At 57.7% G+C, this 14,993-nt stretch overlaps 1 protein-coding gene across 1 annotated transcript in view; it reads left to right on the top strand.

The window, feature by feature from the left end:
* ZC3H7B (zinc finger CCCH-type containing 7B) overlaps nt 1-14,993 on the top strand; it is a 56,354-nt gene that overhangs the window by 30,742 nt on the left and 10,619 nt on the right. The window contains exons 8-16 of the mRNA XM_021687438.1: nt 5,176-5,218; nt 5,769-5,962; nt 6,294-6,615; nt 7,617-7,675; nt 8,496-8,595; nt 10,023-10,184; nt 12,121-12,326; nt 13,264-13,364; nt 14,755-14,936. Of these exons, the coding sequence (XP_021543113.1) occupies nt 5,176-5,218; nt 5,769-5,962; nt 6,294-6,615; nt 7,617-7,675; nt 8,496-8,595; nt 10,023-10,184; nt 12,121-12,326; nt 13,264-13,364; nt 14,755-14,936 (1,369 nt within the window). The remainder of the gene's footprint in view (nt 1-5,175; nt 5,219-5,768; nt 5,963-6,293; nt 6,616-7,616; nt 7,676-8,495; nt 8,596-10,022; nt 10,185-12,120; nt 12,327-13,263; nt 13,365-14,754; nt 14,937-14,993) is intronic.

Raw genomic sequence — 14,993 nt, 5'->3', positions numbered from 1 at the left:
TAGGATGGGGGCCAGGACCCCAAGCCCCCTCCCTGCCTCCAGTACCAACTTGTCATGAGAGCTTTGGATTCACTCTGTGGGGCATAATAACCCCAGCAGGGGGTCCAGGGCCATCAGACTGAAGGGTTGGGCTCAACCCGTCCTAGTCCGCACTGCTGTGAGCCAGGTACCTGCCCTGGGAAGAGGGGGTGTCTGACCGCCTGGGCCTGGGCCAGACTCAAGGATAGCTCTGGGATGCACAGCACCTCCACCTCTTAAGAGGGGCCTCCTGGGACCACAGGGGCAAAGTGTGGGGATAGGCTGTGGCCGCTGTTGGTGGGCGGGTGGCCCAGTCCCGTTGACCTTCCTGCTTCCTCACCCCCATCCTTCCTGCCGCCGTTGCTTTCCTCCCCAGTGGGCTTTCTGCATCTAGGCCTCCAGGTCTCTAATGTCCTCCCTCCAGCCTACCCTACTTTCTCTGCCTTTCCATTTTCAAGACCCAGCTAAAGCACACACCTCCACTGAGGCCCTTCCTGGTACCCCTGCCCAAGTGACTGCTGGGGAGATGCACAGAAGTGGGGGGCAGAGCTCATACCTGGGATCCCATAGAGAAGAGCCTAGCCTGCCTCTGTGCAGGCTGTTCTTGAGCAGAATCTTTACCTCTGAGCCTCAGATTTCGAACCTGTGAAATGAAGGTGTTCTGTCCCTCGGCCAGAACAAGGGAGCATACCCTGAGAAGTGTGGCACCTGCGGGAGCCATGAGGAGCAGTAACTGCTGGTACTTCAGCATTATCCTAGGTTTTGGATGTTCCCCGCCTCCCGGGCCAAAACCCTTGTACAACCCTGGCTCATCCTGGGGGTGGCGGCAGGACCCAGTACACACACGGGACTCTCCCACTGCTCACCACGCATGCTCAGATGGACTTTGAGGCTTTTTGGAAGACAAGGGACAGGCTCTAGGAGCACTGATGGAGGCTGGGGTCCTGCCTCTTTGTTGTACATAAGGGGAGACTGAGGCACAGAGCGAGGAGGGGACTTGGCGAACATCACACAGCCAGGCAGCAGCAGGCCTGGCTGCCTTCCGAGCGTTACAAGGCTTTCATTCATTCACTCAGCAAACTCCCAGAGAACCCTTTCTTGGCCCTGGGCTGGGTGCTGGGGCGTAGCTGAGTCAGGCAGGCACATCCTTGGCCTGGGGGACTTCCGGGTGCCAGATCCACATCTGCCTGTATAGCATTCCTCATGGATTGTAACCGGAAATTTTGGGGCCTGGCACATACTGGATGCTCAAAAAAAAAAAATTATGACATTTTGCTATAACAAAATGCCATGGACTGGGTGACTTATAAACAACAGAAATTCATTTCTCACAGTTCTAGAGACTGGGAAGTCCAAGATCAAGGTGCTGGCCAATTCGGTATCTGTTGAGGACCCGCCTCCTGGTTCACAGATGGCACTTTCTAGCTATAACCTCACATGGCGGAAGGGGTAAGGGAGCTCTCTAGTGTCTCTTTTATAAGGACACTAATCCCGTTCATGAGGGCTTCACCCTCATGACCTAATCACCTCCCGAAGGCCACACCTCCTAATACTATCACCTTGGGGGGTAGGATTTCAACGTGTGAATTTGATATACGTTGAACATTTAACAAATATTCAGACCATAGCAGTGAATGAATGACTGAAGAATTGCAAATAATTTCACAATGCCTCAAGGGAGGTACTACGTACCCCTATTACAAAGAAGAAAGCAAGGCCGGACAAGTTAGATGACTTGTCTGAGTTCACTGAGCCTGGGGCTAGGTACGTGGTAAACAAAACATTCGTGGTTCCTGCCCTCAAAGAGCTCACAGTCCAGGGTGAACAGATACTAGCCTGATAATTTCTGGTTACAAACCATCATGAAAGCTGTAAAGGCAAAGTGTAGGTAGCCACGGGCCACTGGAATAGGGAGGCCTGATTTAGATCGGGCATCAGCAAACTTTCAAATGAGACCTGAAGGTTGAGGAGTAGGCATGGTGTGCTGGTAAAGCTGCATTTCAGACAGGGGATGGTATGTGCAAAGGCCCTGAGGCTAGGAGGACCTCAGAGAATGGGAGGGACCAAGTGGAGGGGAGGCAGGGCCCTAGTGGGGCTGGGACAGTAGATAGAAGCCAGACCACCTTGCCCCTCGGGAGGAGATGAGTCTTCATCATAGGAGTGTTGGGAAGGCTTTGAAGGGGAAGAGTATTGAGTCTGTTCATTAATTCAGAAGAGATTTATTGAGGGCTCCTATGTGCCCAGCATAGAGTCGATCGAGGCACTGGATATACAGCAGAGGGAGAAATAGCCAAGGAGCCCCACCCTCATAGAACTTACAGCTAACTGGAGGAGACAACAAACAAAAAATGATCAGTGCCTTGGAGACGTGCGGGCTGGGGAATGCTAGGGTAATTGGGAGGGCTTGCAGTTTTAAACAGTGAGCAGGGAAGGCCTCAAGGAGAAGGAGACACTGGAGCAAAGACCTGAAGATGAGGGATGTGCCTTGAGGAGGTCTAGGGGAGCAGGCAGAGGGAATGGCCAGTGCAAAGGCCCTGAGGCAGGGGTGTGCCCAGTGTGTGGGGAGAACAGCCAGGAGGCCAGGGTAGCTAGAGGCCAGGGTGCAGGGCTCCTCTTCCCTCTTGCCAGAGGTGATAGGGAGGCAGGGAGTTATTCAGGCAGATCTTACTCAGAGTTCTTGGATATCAAGGGCTCCTGCCTCATTCCTGGAGCTGAAGAAACTCATGATTGTGCCTTATAGGACTATGCTGGGGTGACCCTGGCTGGGTACATGATGGTATGTCCCTGCTTCTTCCTTCCCTTCCCGCAGTGACTGCCCTGGTTAAAGCCACATCCCACTTGGGCTAGCCTCCCCTTCCTGTACCCTCGAGGTGAACTCTGACAGGCCTCTGGGTCTCTCCCCAGCATAGAGACCCTCAGTGGTTATTAATTAAAGTGTCTGTTTAAAAGGAATCAACTCCGGATACTCTTGCCTGGCATTTAGGCTCCCCAACAGTCTAGTTCCAACGTCCCTCTCCATCCTCACCTCCTACCCATGCACCAGACAAAGTGTGCATGCATTTCTCCCGGGCTCCGTGGCAAGCTCCTCTGAGAGCAGGACCATGGGTTCCTCTGTTCTGGGCCTCCACATGGCACCCCTTTGGAGTCAGATAGGTCAGGTCTCTGCTCACTGGTGGCATGACCTAGAGGAAAGGACTTGTCTCTGAGCTTTGGGTTCCCCTCTGTAAAACAAAAGATTGTGCTCAGTTCCCAGGGTGCTTGTGTGGATGACATGAAGGCACGCCTGGGAGGCCAGCAGCCTGGCGCCCCCGGCGGGGGCGGGGCCCCTCCCCATCCCGTTCCAGCCCAGCCCACAAGTTTTTCCTCGGCGTCAGGGGTTGGGGAGCCTCCAGGATACACAGAGTGGGGCGGCAGGGAGCATGCCAGCCAGATCCCCTGCCCCAGGAGGTTTCCACAGACATCGTGCATGAGCCTGGCCACAAGCATCCCCTGCAAGACTCTCCAGCACTGGGGTCCCGGCGGTTCAGCCAGCCGGTCATTCCACATGTGTGCCTGGTCGTGGAGACTCATGAGCTGCACCCCACAGGGAGCTTCGTGGGACTTGGAGATGAGACGGGCAGGCATGGTGTCCGCGCCTGAGCTTGGCAGCGTGAGGGGCAAGACAGGAGGAAGGCAGTGAGTTTTAGGGACAGATAGAACCTGAGGCGGCCTTGTTTGGAGGGGACTTGACAGAGCCTGCGTGGCAGGATTCAGGCAGGTAGAGAGGAGGGGGCAGAACTCAAAGCCAGAGGAACAGGCTTGAGCACTGAGCACAGGCCAAGAGGCAGGAGAGGGGAACGTGTACCCTGGACCACAAGACTGGTTCTCCCCGTGGGGGTTTGGAAGAGCCTGGGCTCTGGAGCCGGGCATGGGTTCTGGCTCAGGTCTCAAGTGCACCCTTATCTGAGGCAGCCACTCCACCTCTCGGGGAGCCGCTGGGCCCCGCCATGTGGTGGTGGCTGTAGGGGAACAGCGGGTCCCCTCTGAAAGCCGCGGGTACTAGGCCCGTCAGAGAGGGGAGCTCCATCAACCTTGTTGCCACGTGAGTGCCCCTAGCAGTGAAAGGCAGGGACAGACGAGCCTAGCAAGATGGGCTGGAGCTGGGTGGCGGGTAGGGGGCCTGGAGAGCCGCGGACGCACTGGGCAGGGAGGTGCGCAGCTGTCCCTAGCGTTGTCCACCTGACACCTCTTTCCCTCCTCCCGCGCTCTGTATGCTCTCCGTGAGAGCAGCAGCTCTGACCCAGCGTGGCAGCCTCGGTTTGTGCAGCAAACACGCCCGAGACACTGAGCGGCACGTCTTTGCCATGCCAGGGCCGGGCTCCGGGGCGTGCGGGTGGGGCTGGGAGCGCAGAGGCCTGGGGCTGGGGTCGGGGCCGAGTCCCGAGTCAGACAGCCCCTCTCTGGCCCGGGAGTGGCAGCTTCCCTGGACCCCTGGACTGACATCTCTGTGCAGGGGCGGGGTGGGGGGCAACACCTTGCAGGGCACCTGGACCAAGGGCTGAACTCGATTGGCTGCAGAGTGCTGGCCCGGCCGGCAGGAGGCAGGGCACCGGATACACCTCGCTGTTGTTAGCAGCACTGTGGGCCCACGGGGCGGGATGGCTAGCAGGGAGGCTCTGGTCCTCCTGCTGCCCTCGGCGGGCGCCCAGGAAGAACAACGAACTTGGCCAGGCCCCAGAGCAAGCTCCGGCCCAGCTTTCCCTCCAACAGCAGGTCCATGGGTGGCAGTGGGACCCCACCTGGGCTCCTTCAGCCTGGGGCTGTAATTGGTGGAGGGGACCCTGGTGATTCGGGGAGTGGCATTTTTGTCTTTGAGCTGCAAACTAACCATGCAGGGCATGGCTGGGTAAAAACCCGCCACCCTCCCCAGGGTATGGACCCTATCCTGTGATGGGTAAGGAAACTGGGGCTCAGAGGTTATATCTCTTTCCTCCCAGGGTACCCCTCCAGCAAGGGGCAGATGTGAGGCCTGTCTGACCCCACTCCCCCTGCCTCCTGGCCCCCGCCCAGCCAGCCCTGTGCTTAATTCCAGCAATAGTCATGGGGTGGGGGTGGGGCGGGCACCATGGCCTTCCCGGCCTATGTCTGCCTGACCGTCTGTGTCCTTCCTCTCCACAGGGAACTTCCAATGGATTGGGATCTATAGATGACATCGAAACAGGTAGTGTCCCTGATTTGAGGGCACAGGGCAGAGATGGGTCCCCAGGGAGGGCTCAGCCTGAGGGCTGAGGGCTCCCTGCCCTAGGAACTCCCTGAAGCATGAAAGAAAATAGCGGGCCTAGGAAACCAGACTCCCTCTCAGGGAGGAAAAGGTGGGGGTCAGCCACACAGTAGGGTAGCGCTGATCTCGTGTCCTCCGCCCCAGGCCAGCTCCTCCCCCAACTGGGAGTCCCCTTCTCTTCCTCACTGGCTTAACAAGTGTCCCTTAGAGAAGGCATTGCTTCTCCCCAGGTAAGATGTTCAGGCACTGAGCCAGGTCCATTCGAGAAATATCGTAGGACTGAGGGGCCCTCTCCTGCTCTGCAGTGACCTTCCTTCACTGTGACTGAGCCTCCAGCCATGGAGTCAGGCTCGCGGGGCAGACAGGGTTCCTGACAGGAGCTAGGGAAAGGAGGGAAGGTGTTGCGTGAGGATCTTAGGGCCCCGGAACACCTCCCCCCACCACCAAGCAGGACCCCCTGTGGCTACTGATCCCACTCTCCCATCCACAGACTGCTACGTGGACCTGCGAGGCTCCCCAGCCCCGCTCCCCTCTCCTCCCACAATGCCCCTGTTCCCTCATGTTCTGGACCTGCTGGCCCCCCTGGACAGCAGCAGCAGGGCCCTCCCTGGCACTGAGAGCCTGGACGACTTCTCTGATGGGGATGTCTTTGGGCCGGAGCTGGACACCCTACTGGACTCACTGGTGAGCCGTGTTGCCACCCTTCTGCTCCCCTAAACCCCTCCCCCGCCCAGGACCCCCAGCGCGTTCATCCTCCTGTCCCACAAGGTATGGAGGGAGGGTCCCATCTCCATATCACAGTTGGAGAAACTGAGGCCCAAGGAGGGAAAGGGACCTACTTGGGGTACAAACACACAGCCAGAGGGACCATGAAGATCCCTGGCTCCGCTCACGGGACAGGTCAGGGCTGAGGCACAGAGGGGTTGGCTGGCCTGTGGCCTGCAGCGCCTGCCTCTGCCCAGGCCGCGGTGGTCAAGTTCTCCTCCAACCCCGCCTTCTGTTCCCCACCTCACAGTCTCTGGTCCAGGGTGGCCTGCCTGGCAGCGGTGTGCCCAGCGAGTTGCCCCAGCTGATCCCGGTGTTCCCTGGTGGGACCCCATTGCTACCACCTGTAGTGGGTGGCTCCATCCCCGTCTCCAGCCCACTGCCCCCGGCCTCCTTTGGTCTCGTCATGGACCCCTCCAAGAAGCTGGCCGCCTCTGTGCTGGATGCCCTCGACCCCCCAGGCTCGGCACTGGACTCCCTCGACTTGCTGCCATACTCGGATACGCGGTTGGATGCCCTCGACAGCTTTGGGTCGACCCGTGGTGCCCTGGACAAGCCCAGCTCCTTTGTGGGTGAGGCCTGGTTGGGCACGTTCACGCCCACCCGCTTGAGGGTTTTCGACGTACCACCGCAGCTCCAGTCTCTGGGGAGTGGAGTTGGGATTACAGCTCTATTCAGCCAAGGTCCAGGCCCTCTCTCCCCATCGTGGTCCAGGGCCACCACCTCTGAGTTACTGTGTCTTCTGCAGTGCTCAGCACAGTGTAGGGCTGAGACCTGAGGGGTTGGGTGTCTTGTTCAAGATCAAACAGCAGAGCTGGGATAGTCCAGAACTCTGGACTTGCAGTATGGTGCTCTCTGCCCAGCCTTCTGGGGCCCTGGGGTCGCCAGGCTGGTAGGATCCCATGGGGATGATCCTGAGGCTGGGGAAAAGGGTGCCAGGCCATAAGCTCCTTCGGCACCACCCTGAGCAGGGCGCCAGGGACCCAGAGAGGAAGCAGACCTGTCAGGGCCCTTGCAGGACCAGCTTTCAGACAGTTGGACCTAGCTAGCCCAGGGTGCTCATGGCTCAGGAGGATTCGAGAGGCTGCAGGAGCACCAGTGTGCTTCACTCAGCCCTGGAGCCAAAGGGAGACTTCCTGGAGGAGCTGATGGCTGAGGGAGGTCTTAAAGGCGAAGGTCCTCTGCTGGTGGGGGGAGCAGGATGACACAGGCTTGCATGACAGAGGGACTGGCTGATGAGCAAAGTCATCAGCCAGAGGGGAGGGTGGGTTGGGGGCCTTGAAGACCTGAAGCCAGTGTCAAATGATCTTTGAGTCACACTGAGAGCTTGGGCTTTCTTCCAGGGACAGTGGGGGCTACGGCTGGTGTAAGGCCAGGGTGCACATGCTCAGGCTGGGACATCGCTCTGTCCCTGGGCAGAGGCCTTGAGGGTAGAGGCAGGGGATCAGCATGAATAGTAGAGGATGTATGGCCTGGGTGGTTTCTACAAGTTACAAATGCGTACAAGGAAGTCCTCAGAGGACTTCTCACCCCTTCCGAGCAGGGCAGGTGACCCCTGTGTCTTCTTGCCCAGAGGAAACCAACTCACAGGACCATCGTCCCCCAAGTGGTACTCAGAAACCAGCCCCCTCGGTGAGTACTTGGCGCAGATCCGTGACTAGGTACCGTGTGCCCTCTCGGGGGTGGAAGGGAAGTGGTTGTGGGCTCCAGAGTGGAAGTGAGCCTTCTGCATGGGATGAGGTGCTGCATCCCCCAAGGAGAGGCCCCCTCAGAGTGGATGGGCCAGAGATGGTCTCTCCCCAGCCCTTCCAAACTGAGCCACGCGCTGGGAGGGTGAGCTGAGGGCACAGCCCAACCCTTGTCTGACAGAAGAGGACATTGAGGCTCAGAGGGGTTAAGCAACTTCTCCAGGGTTAGTAACATCCCTGTTCTCGGGACTCAGCCGGGTTCTGAGTTTAGGAGAGCCCTTGGGCAGGCTGCCGCTCTGCACTCTGCACTCTGGCCTCCAGTCTAGACACTAGCTTTGTGGCCCTGGGGAAGTAACCTAACCTCTCTGAGTCTTGCCTTTTTCCCCATCTGCTGATGCCTTGGAAGCTTGGGAGATAGAGGCTCGGAGTGGGGAGGACATGTGCATAGGCCCCAATTGGGGCCATTCCTGTTTCTCTGCTTTCATGTTGGGCTTTTGCTCAAGGGAAGGTTCTGGGCCAAGGTCACTGTCAGCCATGCACCCCCACTAGGCTGGTTCAATCCCAGTGTTACAGATTCTTGGATCATGTTGTAAGGAATTCCCTGGCCAGGAGGGTAGGAGGAAGGGGAGGGTGCTGGGCTATAGTTCTGCTCTTGGGTAGAATGGGGGGGGTCATAGAGCCCCCCAGCCTCTGGTGCCCAGGCTGGCTCTGGTGGCTCCAGCCAGGGTCCAGTGCCCAAGACGGCCAACCTCCTCCCATCACAGCCAGAGCCCTCCATGCCCAACACCGCCTTGCTCATCAAGAACCCCTTGGCTGCCACCCATGAGTTCAAGCAGGCCTGCCAGCTCTGCTACCCCAAAACAGGTAATGTCACGCCTTTATGTTCCTCTGTCCTCTGCCCAGAGATACTGGGAATCCAAGAGTATAGCCTCCCAGGATAACAGAACCCTAATGTACCGGTCAGAGATAAGTGTGGGAAAACAGGAGCCCCTCCGGGTATTTTGAGCAGGTGAGGAGTTGGGGGAAGGTGCAGAACGTGGGGGTTTGGGGCTTTCAAAATTGCCAGAGAGGCTAGAGGAGCAGAAGCTGGGAGTGTCCCCTGGCCTGCTTTTCCACAAGCCAGGGACCCCTCTCACACAGGGGTCGGGGCTGCTGGACCCTCCGGCCTGTATCACAGCCGCTCACAGCCCAGAGGCTGGTGCTTAGCTATGGAGTGGCGTCCAGCTAGCTGCTGCAGGAACACATTCGCCAAAGGAAACGCAGCCCACACATCGTGCCACCTCCACCTCACAGTCCGCTTCTCCCATGAGTGCATCTCTTTGGGTGAACGCAAACCTGCCCTGGAACCCAGATGGCAAAGGAGTCTGGGAAATGTAGTTCCTAGATTCCCAGCCCCCAAATCCAAGGGAGGTGACAGAAGCAGTTCAGAATGATGCCCAAAGCTGGGAGACAGTTTTCAGCACCCTGGAATCTCAGAATTCTAGTCTAAGACTCATTTGCCAGAATCCCTGAAGTTTTAGTGTGATATTGTCTTGGGATGCCAGGGTTAAAAATCTTAGCAGTCTAAAGAATTCTCCATCTTAGGGGTATTAGGGTTGACAGGACCTTAGAGGTCGCCTAGTTGTTGTTGTCCACACACTGCAGGACCACCCCCTTCATCCCCCGGCCACATGCATGTCACCCCTGAGAGTCATCCCACCAGAGCGCCCATGGACTTGTGGGGGCGGGGAGCAGGGCGCCATCCTGTTGGATGGCTGTACCCATGATGAAGTTCTTCCTCACGGACCTCAGACTGCCTCCCCAGTCCACACACCCACTGCCTCTAACACCCCGTGAACTGCTGTGCAGCTGGTGCTGGCCCAGCCAGGTCACACGGGGTCCCCACGGGGCTATTTCCCCATCGTCAGCGGGGAGGAGGCCCTGGGTCAGAGCCTTGGCAGGAGCAGGGCCGAGAGGGTGAATCTGAGCAGCGCCCTTCCAGGCAGGACAAGAAAGGGGCGGGCCTGCTCTCTGCCAGGCTCTGTCTTCCTCATTCCTTCTAGGGAAACACTGAAATATCTGGAGAGTCAGAGTGGTGATGGAAGGGGGGTAGGTGCCTAGAAGGGGGTCTTTGGAGGTCCCCCTGTCTCTAGGGAGTACTTGGCTGGGAAGGGTGTGGTATGAGCTGGTGGGAGGCCCAGCTGACGGAGGTAGGTTTTTAGGCAGGGGCCCAAGGCCCACTGCTCAGGCCCATCAGCGGTCACCCTTCAGTCCTCCACCTGAAATCTGTCTCTCTCCACGTGTCCCCACAGGGCCCAGGGCGGGCGATTACACCTACCGTGAGGGCCTCGAGCACAAGTGCAAGAGGGACATCCTGCTCGGCCGGCTCCGGAGCTCTGAGGACCAGACCTGGAAGCGGATCCGGCCCCGGCCCACCAAGACCAGCTTTGTGGGCTCCTACTACCTGTGCAAAGGTGGGTGGGCTACGGCGGGGGGCAGGCAGTGTGGCCAGGGCCTAGCTCGGCTCACACTCAGCTGTGGTTCTGCTCCTCATCACCAGTACATGAGGGTGGACATTAGAGGATGAATCCCACAGCAGAATGAGCATCTGGCTCCTGTGCTGACAGCTCCACAGACGGGGGGGATATTCGAGATGTTCCATTCCAGCTAAAGCCCCTGCTGAGCGTGAGGTTCAGGTGGTTCGCGGGGGTCCCGAAGGGCTGTGGGAAAGGTGTGGGGAGAATCCACGTAAAGCACGTAGGACTAGTACACAGTATAGTAAAGGGCTTGATAAATATTAGCTTTTAAATGTTATTATGTCATTGTTGTGCCCACTTCTGGCTCATGTCGACGTGGCCAGTATTTAATGGACATTTGTCGCGTACCTTGCTTGCCAGCTTCGATTCCCCAAGCAAGCAGTCTTCATGACTATACAGTCACGACATTGTTAAGCGCTGTATAGTGTTGCCCTTCTGTCCCCACTGTCACGCATCCTCACAACTCCAGACTAGGACATTGAGGCTTCGGGGGGCTCCGCCTTTGTCCCCCAACCCAGCCGATAGCAGTAGCCCCAGGCTGTCTGGACCAGTTCGCTGTCCTCCCAGCAGGATCTTAAGGACATGTGGCTTCTGGGCTTGAAGGCCTCAGTCAGCTCTCCCCTGGCCAGTGTAGATGAAGTCCAAATTCTGTGAGGCTTACATGTCCCCTGTCTGCCCTAACCACTCCCCAAATACCCAGAACCCAGACTCCTTTGCACGCTGTTTTGAACTTGATCAAGCGGCGCCCGGATCTTGGGAAGCCATTCCCTAGAGGGCTCCTGCTGGGGTCCAGCACAGAGCAGTTAGTGGTGATCACCTGCACATCGGCTCCCTTGTCCTTGTGCGCCTGCAGCCCGGCAGAAGGATGGGGCAGGGCAGACAGAGAGTGTGCGCAGGAGAGAGAAAGAAAAACCGTTTCCACCACGAGGAGATGGCAGGGCTCCGGGTTGTGAGCCTGCCACCCTCCCAAATCCCTGGTCCCCAGGGGTTTTTTGTTTTTTTGGGTTTTTTGTTTTTGTTTTAAAGTAGGTTCCACGGGTGCCTGGGTGGCTCAGTCGTTAAGTGTCTGCCTTCAGCTTAGGTCATGATCCCAGGGTCCTGGGATCAAGCCCCACATCACCCGCTGAGCAGGAAGCCTGCTTCTCCCTCTCCCACTCCCCCTGCTTGTGTTCCCTCTCTCGCTGTGTCTCTCTCTCTGTCAAATAAATAATCTTTAATAAATAAATAAATAAATAAATAAATAAATAAATAAATAAAGTAGGTTCCACACCTAATATGGGGTTTGGACTTGCAGCCCGGAGATCAGGAGTTCCCTGCTCTACCGACTGAGCCAACCAGGCGCTGCTGGTCCCCAGGGGTTTTATTTGTTATTTCACTTAATCCCCACAACAACCCAGTGTTCTCTGTTTATGGGACAGACAGCTGAGGAATAACAGGGAATCCCAGCCCAAGTCTGCTGGATTCCAAGGCCCAGGCCCTTAACCAATGGTATTTTCCTGGTGAATAATGAGAATAAAACCCCTTGTGTTTATTTAGAGGCTTGTATTCATCTACAAAGCCCTTTGTCCTACCTCTCATCCTGCCCGACCCACATAAGGCGGCTCTGTGGGGTGGTAGGGTAGGATGACCGCATGTTTTGTAGATGGAAAAGGCAGGTGCTCCCCCCAACACAGGTATAGAGTGAAGAAGGGACCTGGCCTGGGAAGGGCTTTCCCCAGCTCGGCCACTCGGCCCCTCCCGAGTCCTGAGCAGCAGGCCACCACCCGCCACGGTGGCAATGAGCCTGAGTCCCTCCTGCTGCAGCGGAGGTCCTGGGGACTCTGTGGGCTGCCGTCCCGCCTGGCAGAACGTGTGTCCTGTTGCCTCTTTGCAGACATGATTAACAAGCAGGACTGTAAGTACGGGGATAACTGCACCTTCGCCTACCATCAGGAGGAGATCGACGTGTGGACAGAGGAGCGGAAAGGCACCCTCAACCGCGACCTGCTCTTTGACCCGCTGGGGGGCGTCAAGCGCGGCAGCCTCACCATCGCCAAGCTCCTTAAGGAGCACCAGGGCATCTTCACTTTCCTCTGTGAGGTACCCGCGCACCCGCCCCACTCGCCTGCCACCCTCCACAGTCGATGGCACAGATGGGGCTGGGGGAGGGGCTCCCTGGCGTGCTCCATTATCAAATGTCAGTCCTGGCACCTGGGGGTTTGGGAGGCCTGACTTTAGAATCAGTAGGTCCTTGGACTACCAGAAAGGCCCACAGGACCCTATCTTGCCAAAGAAAAGAAAGAGAGATAATCATACCCACTCTTTCCAGATGGCCATCAGAGGCCAGGCTTGGCGCCAGGCGCTGGAGGTACTCATCCTCCCCGCACCTCCTTGTCTAGCTGTGCGGGCTCCAGTGCCCGTTACGCCTTCCTGCCCACTTCCCTGCCTGTATCCAGGCCGTTCCCTCTCCCTGGAGCGCCCTCCCTGTATTTCTGCATCTTGGACCCTCTGAGGCTCAGCTCGGATCCCAGCAGCTCTACCAAGTTGTCATTAATTCCTTCCCTGGAGCTGCCACAGCAGACCCTGCTGGCCCCCTGCTTCCCTGCCTGGTCAGAGCATGATGAGGGCAGTGACAGTGTCGGGCCCATCTCCGTGGAGCTGGAGCTCTGGATCCAGGTTGCTGGCAGGGTTGGTGCAGCTCAGCCCAAACATGACCCAGTGCACAGCCAGGAGCTGCGTGGACTTTACAAAGCACTTGCAGTTCTGTCATGTCCTTTCTGAGCTTCACAGTGAGCCTGTGGGACGGCAGGCCTGGTCACCCCAGTTTCCAGAGGCTTGGAGTTACCCCCTGCTCCAGGCATCTGGACCATAGAGAGCCACAGCCCAGTTTATCTGGGAGCTAGAGCCAGAGAGTGGGGGCCATAGAGCCCGGGGTGCCCTTTCTCACTCCCCTGACTCAGGGCAGGGCTGGCAGGGACCCAGTCTGCCCCTCCCTGGGTGGCCATGCTGGGTCCCAGCCCATCCCCTCCCTGGGCAGATCTGCTTTGACAGTAAGCCCCGGATCATCAGCAAAGGCACCAAGGACTCCCCATCTGTCTGCTCCAACCTGGCTGCCAAGCACAGCTTTTACAACAACAAGTGAGTAGGACCCACGGCCTGGGCCTGGGAGCGGGGGCGCACGGAGAGCTGGGGTGGTTCAGATCCCTGGGGAGCAACTGAAGCCGGGGGGTGGACCTCGGGTGTCAAGGCAAGGGGCAGAATTTAGGGCTCAGATCCAGCATCTACTGGAAAGATTGGAACCACATTTATCGAGATCTGTATTCCAAGCATTCTCTCGGGTATCTTAACGATCTCCACAGTCCTGTAAGGGGGGAGTTACAGTCTCTGTTGTACTGATGAGGCTTGGAAGTAGCTCACTCAACAGGCACGTGGGAGGCCACATCTCTGACTCCCATCTGGTGCCCCCCACTGTCATGACATTGAGTGGGAGGGCTTGGGTCAGTCCTGGCACCCACCTTTGCTCCCTCTGACTGCCCTTGGCTCCGCCCCCACATGGATGATAGAGCCCAGGCCCTGAGTCAGACAAACCTGGGTCCACATCCCAGCCTGGTCAATGCCTGTTTTATGTCCTGTGGCCCTTGGTTTCCCTGTCTGTGAAGTTGATGATGATCCCAATCTCCTAGGGTTGCTGTGAGCATCATTAAAATCCTGTCCCACAAATCTAATATATTTGACATGTGTTTTATCTTAACCACCAGACCATTCCTTCTGTAGCTCAGGAGAGCACCCCTTCCCCCCAGGGGCTCAAAATATCCTATCATCTTTGTGCTCTCCCTGAAGTTCTGTGGGTTCCATATTTTCCTCAGTTCTCTCCAAATCTAGCTGGATTGCAGAATTATGGTTTTGTGTTTTTTAAAGATTTATTTATTTGAGAGAGAGAGAGAGAGAGAGGGAGGGAGCATGAGCGGGAAGGACAAAGGGAGAGAGAATCTCAAGCAGACTCCACGCCCCACGCGGGGCTCGATCCCACCACCCTGAGATCACAACCCGCAGAGTTAAGTTTATGATTATGAAATACGAACTAAAGAACAACAACAAATAATAAAATAAAATAAAATAGTTGTCCCAGAGGAGATGCTCGATTGCTGTTTCTCTGGATGCAGGAGCAGCTCTGGAGCGTGAAGCTGGGGAACCTGCCCTTCTCGCGCCCGGGCCACTCCCTTCTCCCAGCCTCCTAGCAGGTGGGATCTGTGCCCTCCTGCTAGCAGCGCCCCCTTGGAGCTGGCCCTGGATTGAGGCCAGGGGAGGAGCATACAGCTGGGACGACCTGAGTGTAGGACCCCCACCTCTTGCCTACTGCGCTGTCCTGTTCTAGAAGCGTTTTAATAGGGCAGGAAGACCCAGGGCGAAGCCCCCCCACCCTTCAGGCTTGCGCAGTGCCGGGGAGAGCAGCCCCTCCCCGGCGGGAATGATGGGGGAGGGGCGGGGGCTGCCGCCTGCATCGCGCGCCCCGCCCTCTGCCCGCCAGGTGCCTGGTGCACATCGTCCGCTCCACCTCCCTCAAGTACTCCAAGATCCGCCAGTTCCAGGAGCATTTCCAGTTCGACGTGTGCCGCCACGAGGTGCGTTACGGCTGCCTACGGGAAGACAGCTGCCACTTCGCCCACAGCTTTATCGAGCTCAAAGTCTGGCTGCTGCAGCAGTACTCAGGTGAGGGGGCGGGCCGGGGGGCGGGCCGGGGGCGGGGCGGAACTGGCTGAGGGTAGT

The sequence above is a fragment of the Neomonachus schauinslandi genome, chromosome 5, assembly GCF_002201575.2.
Source record: "Neomonachus schauinslandi chromosome 5, ASM220157v2, whole genome shotgun sequence".
NCBI lineage: Eukaryota > Metazoa > Chordata > Mammalia > Carnivora > Phocidae > Neomonachus > Neomonachus schauinslandi.
This window is presented reverse-complemented; position numbering and strand designations above follow the sequence as displayed.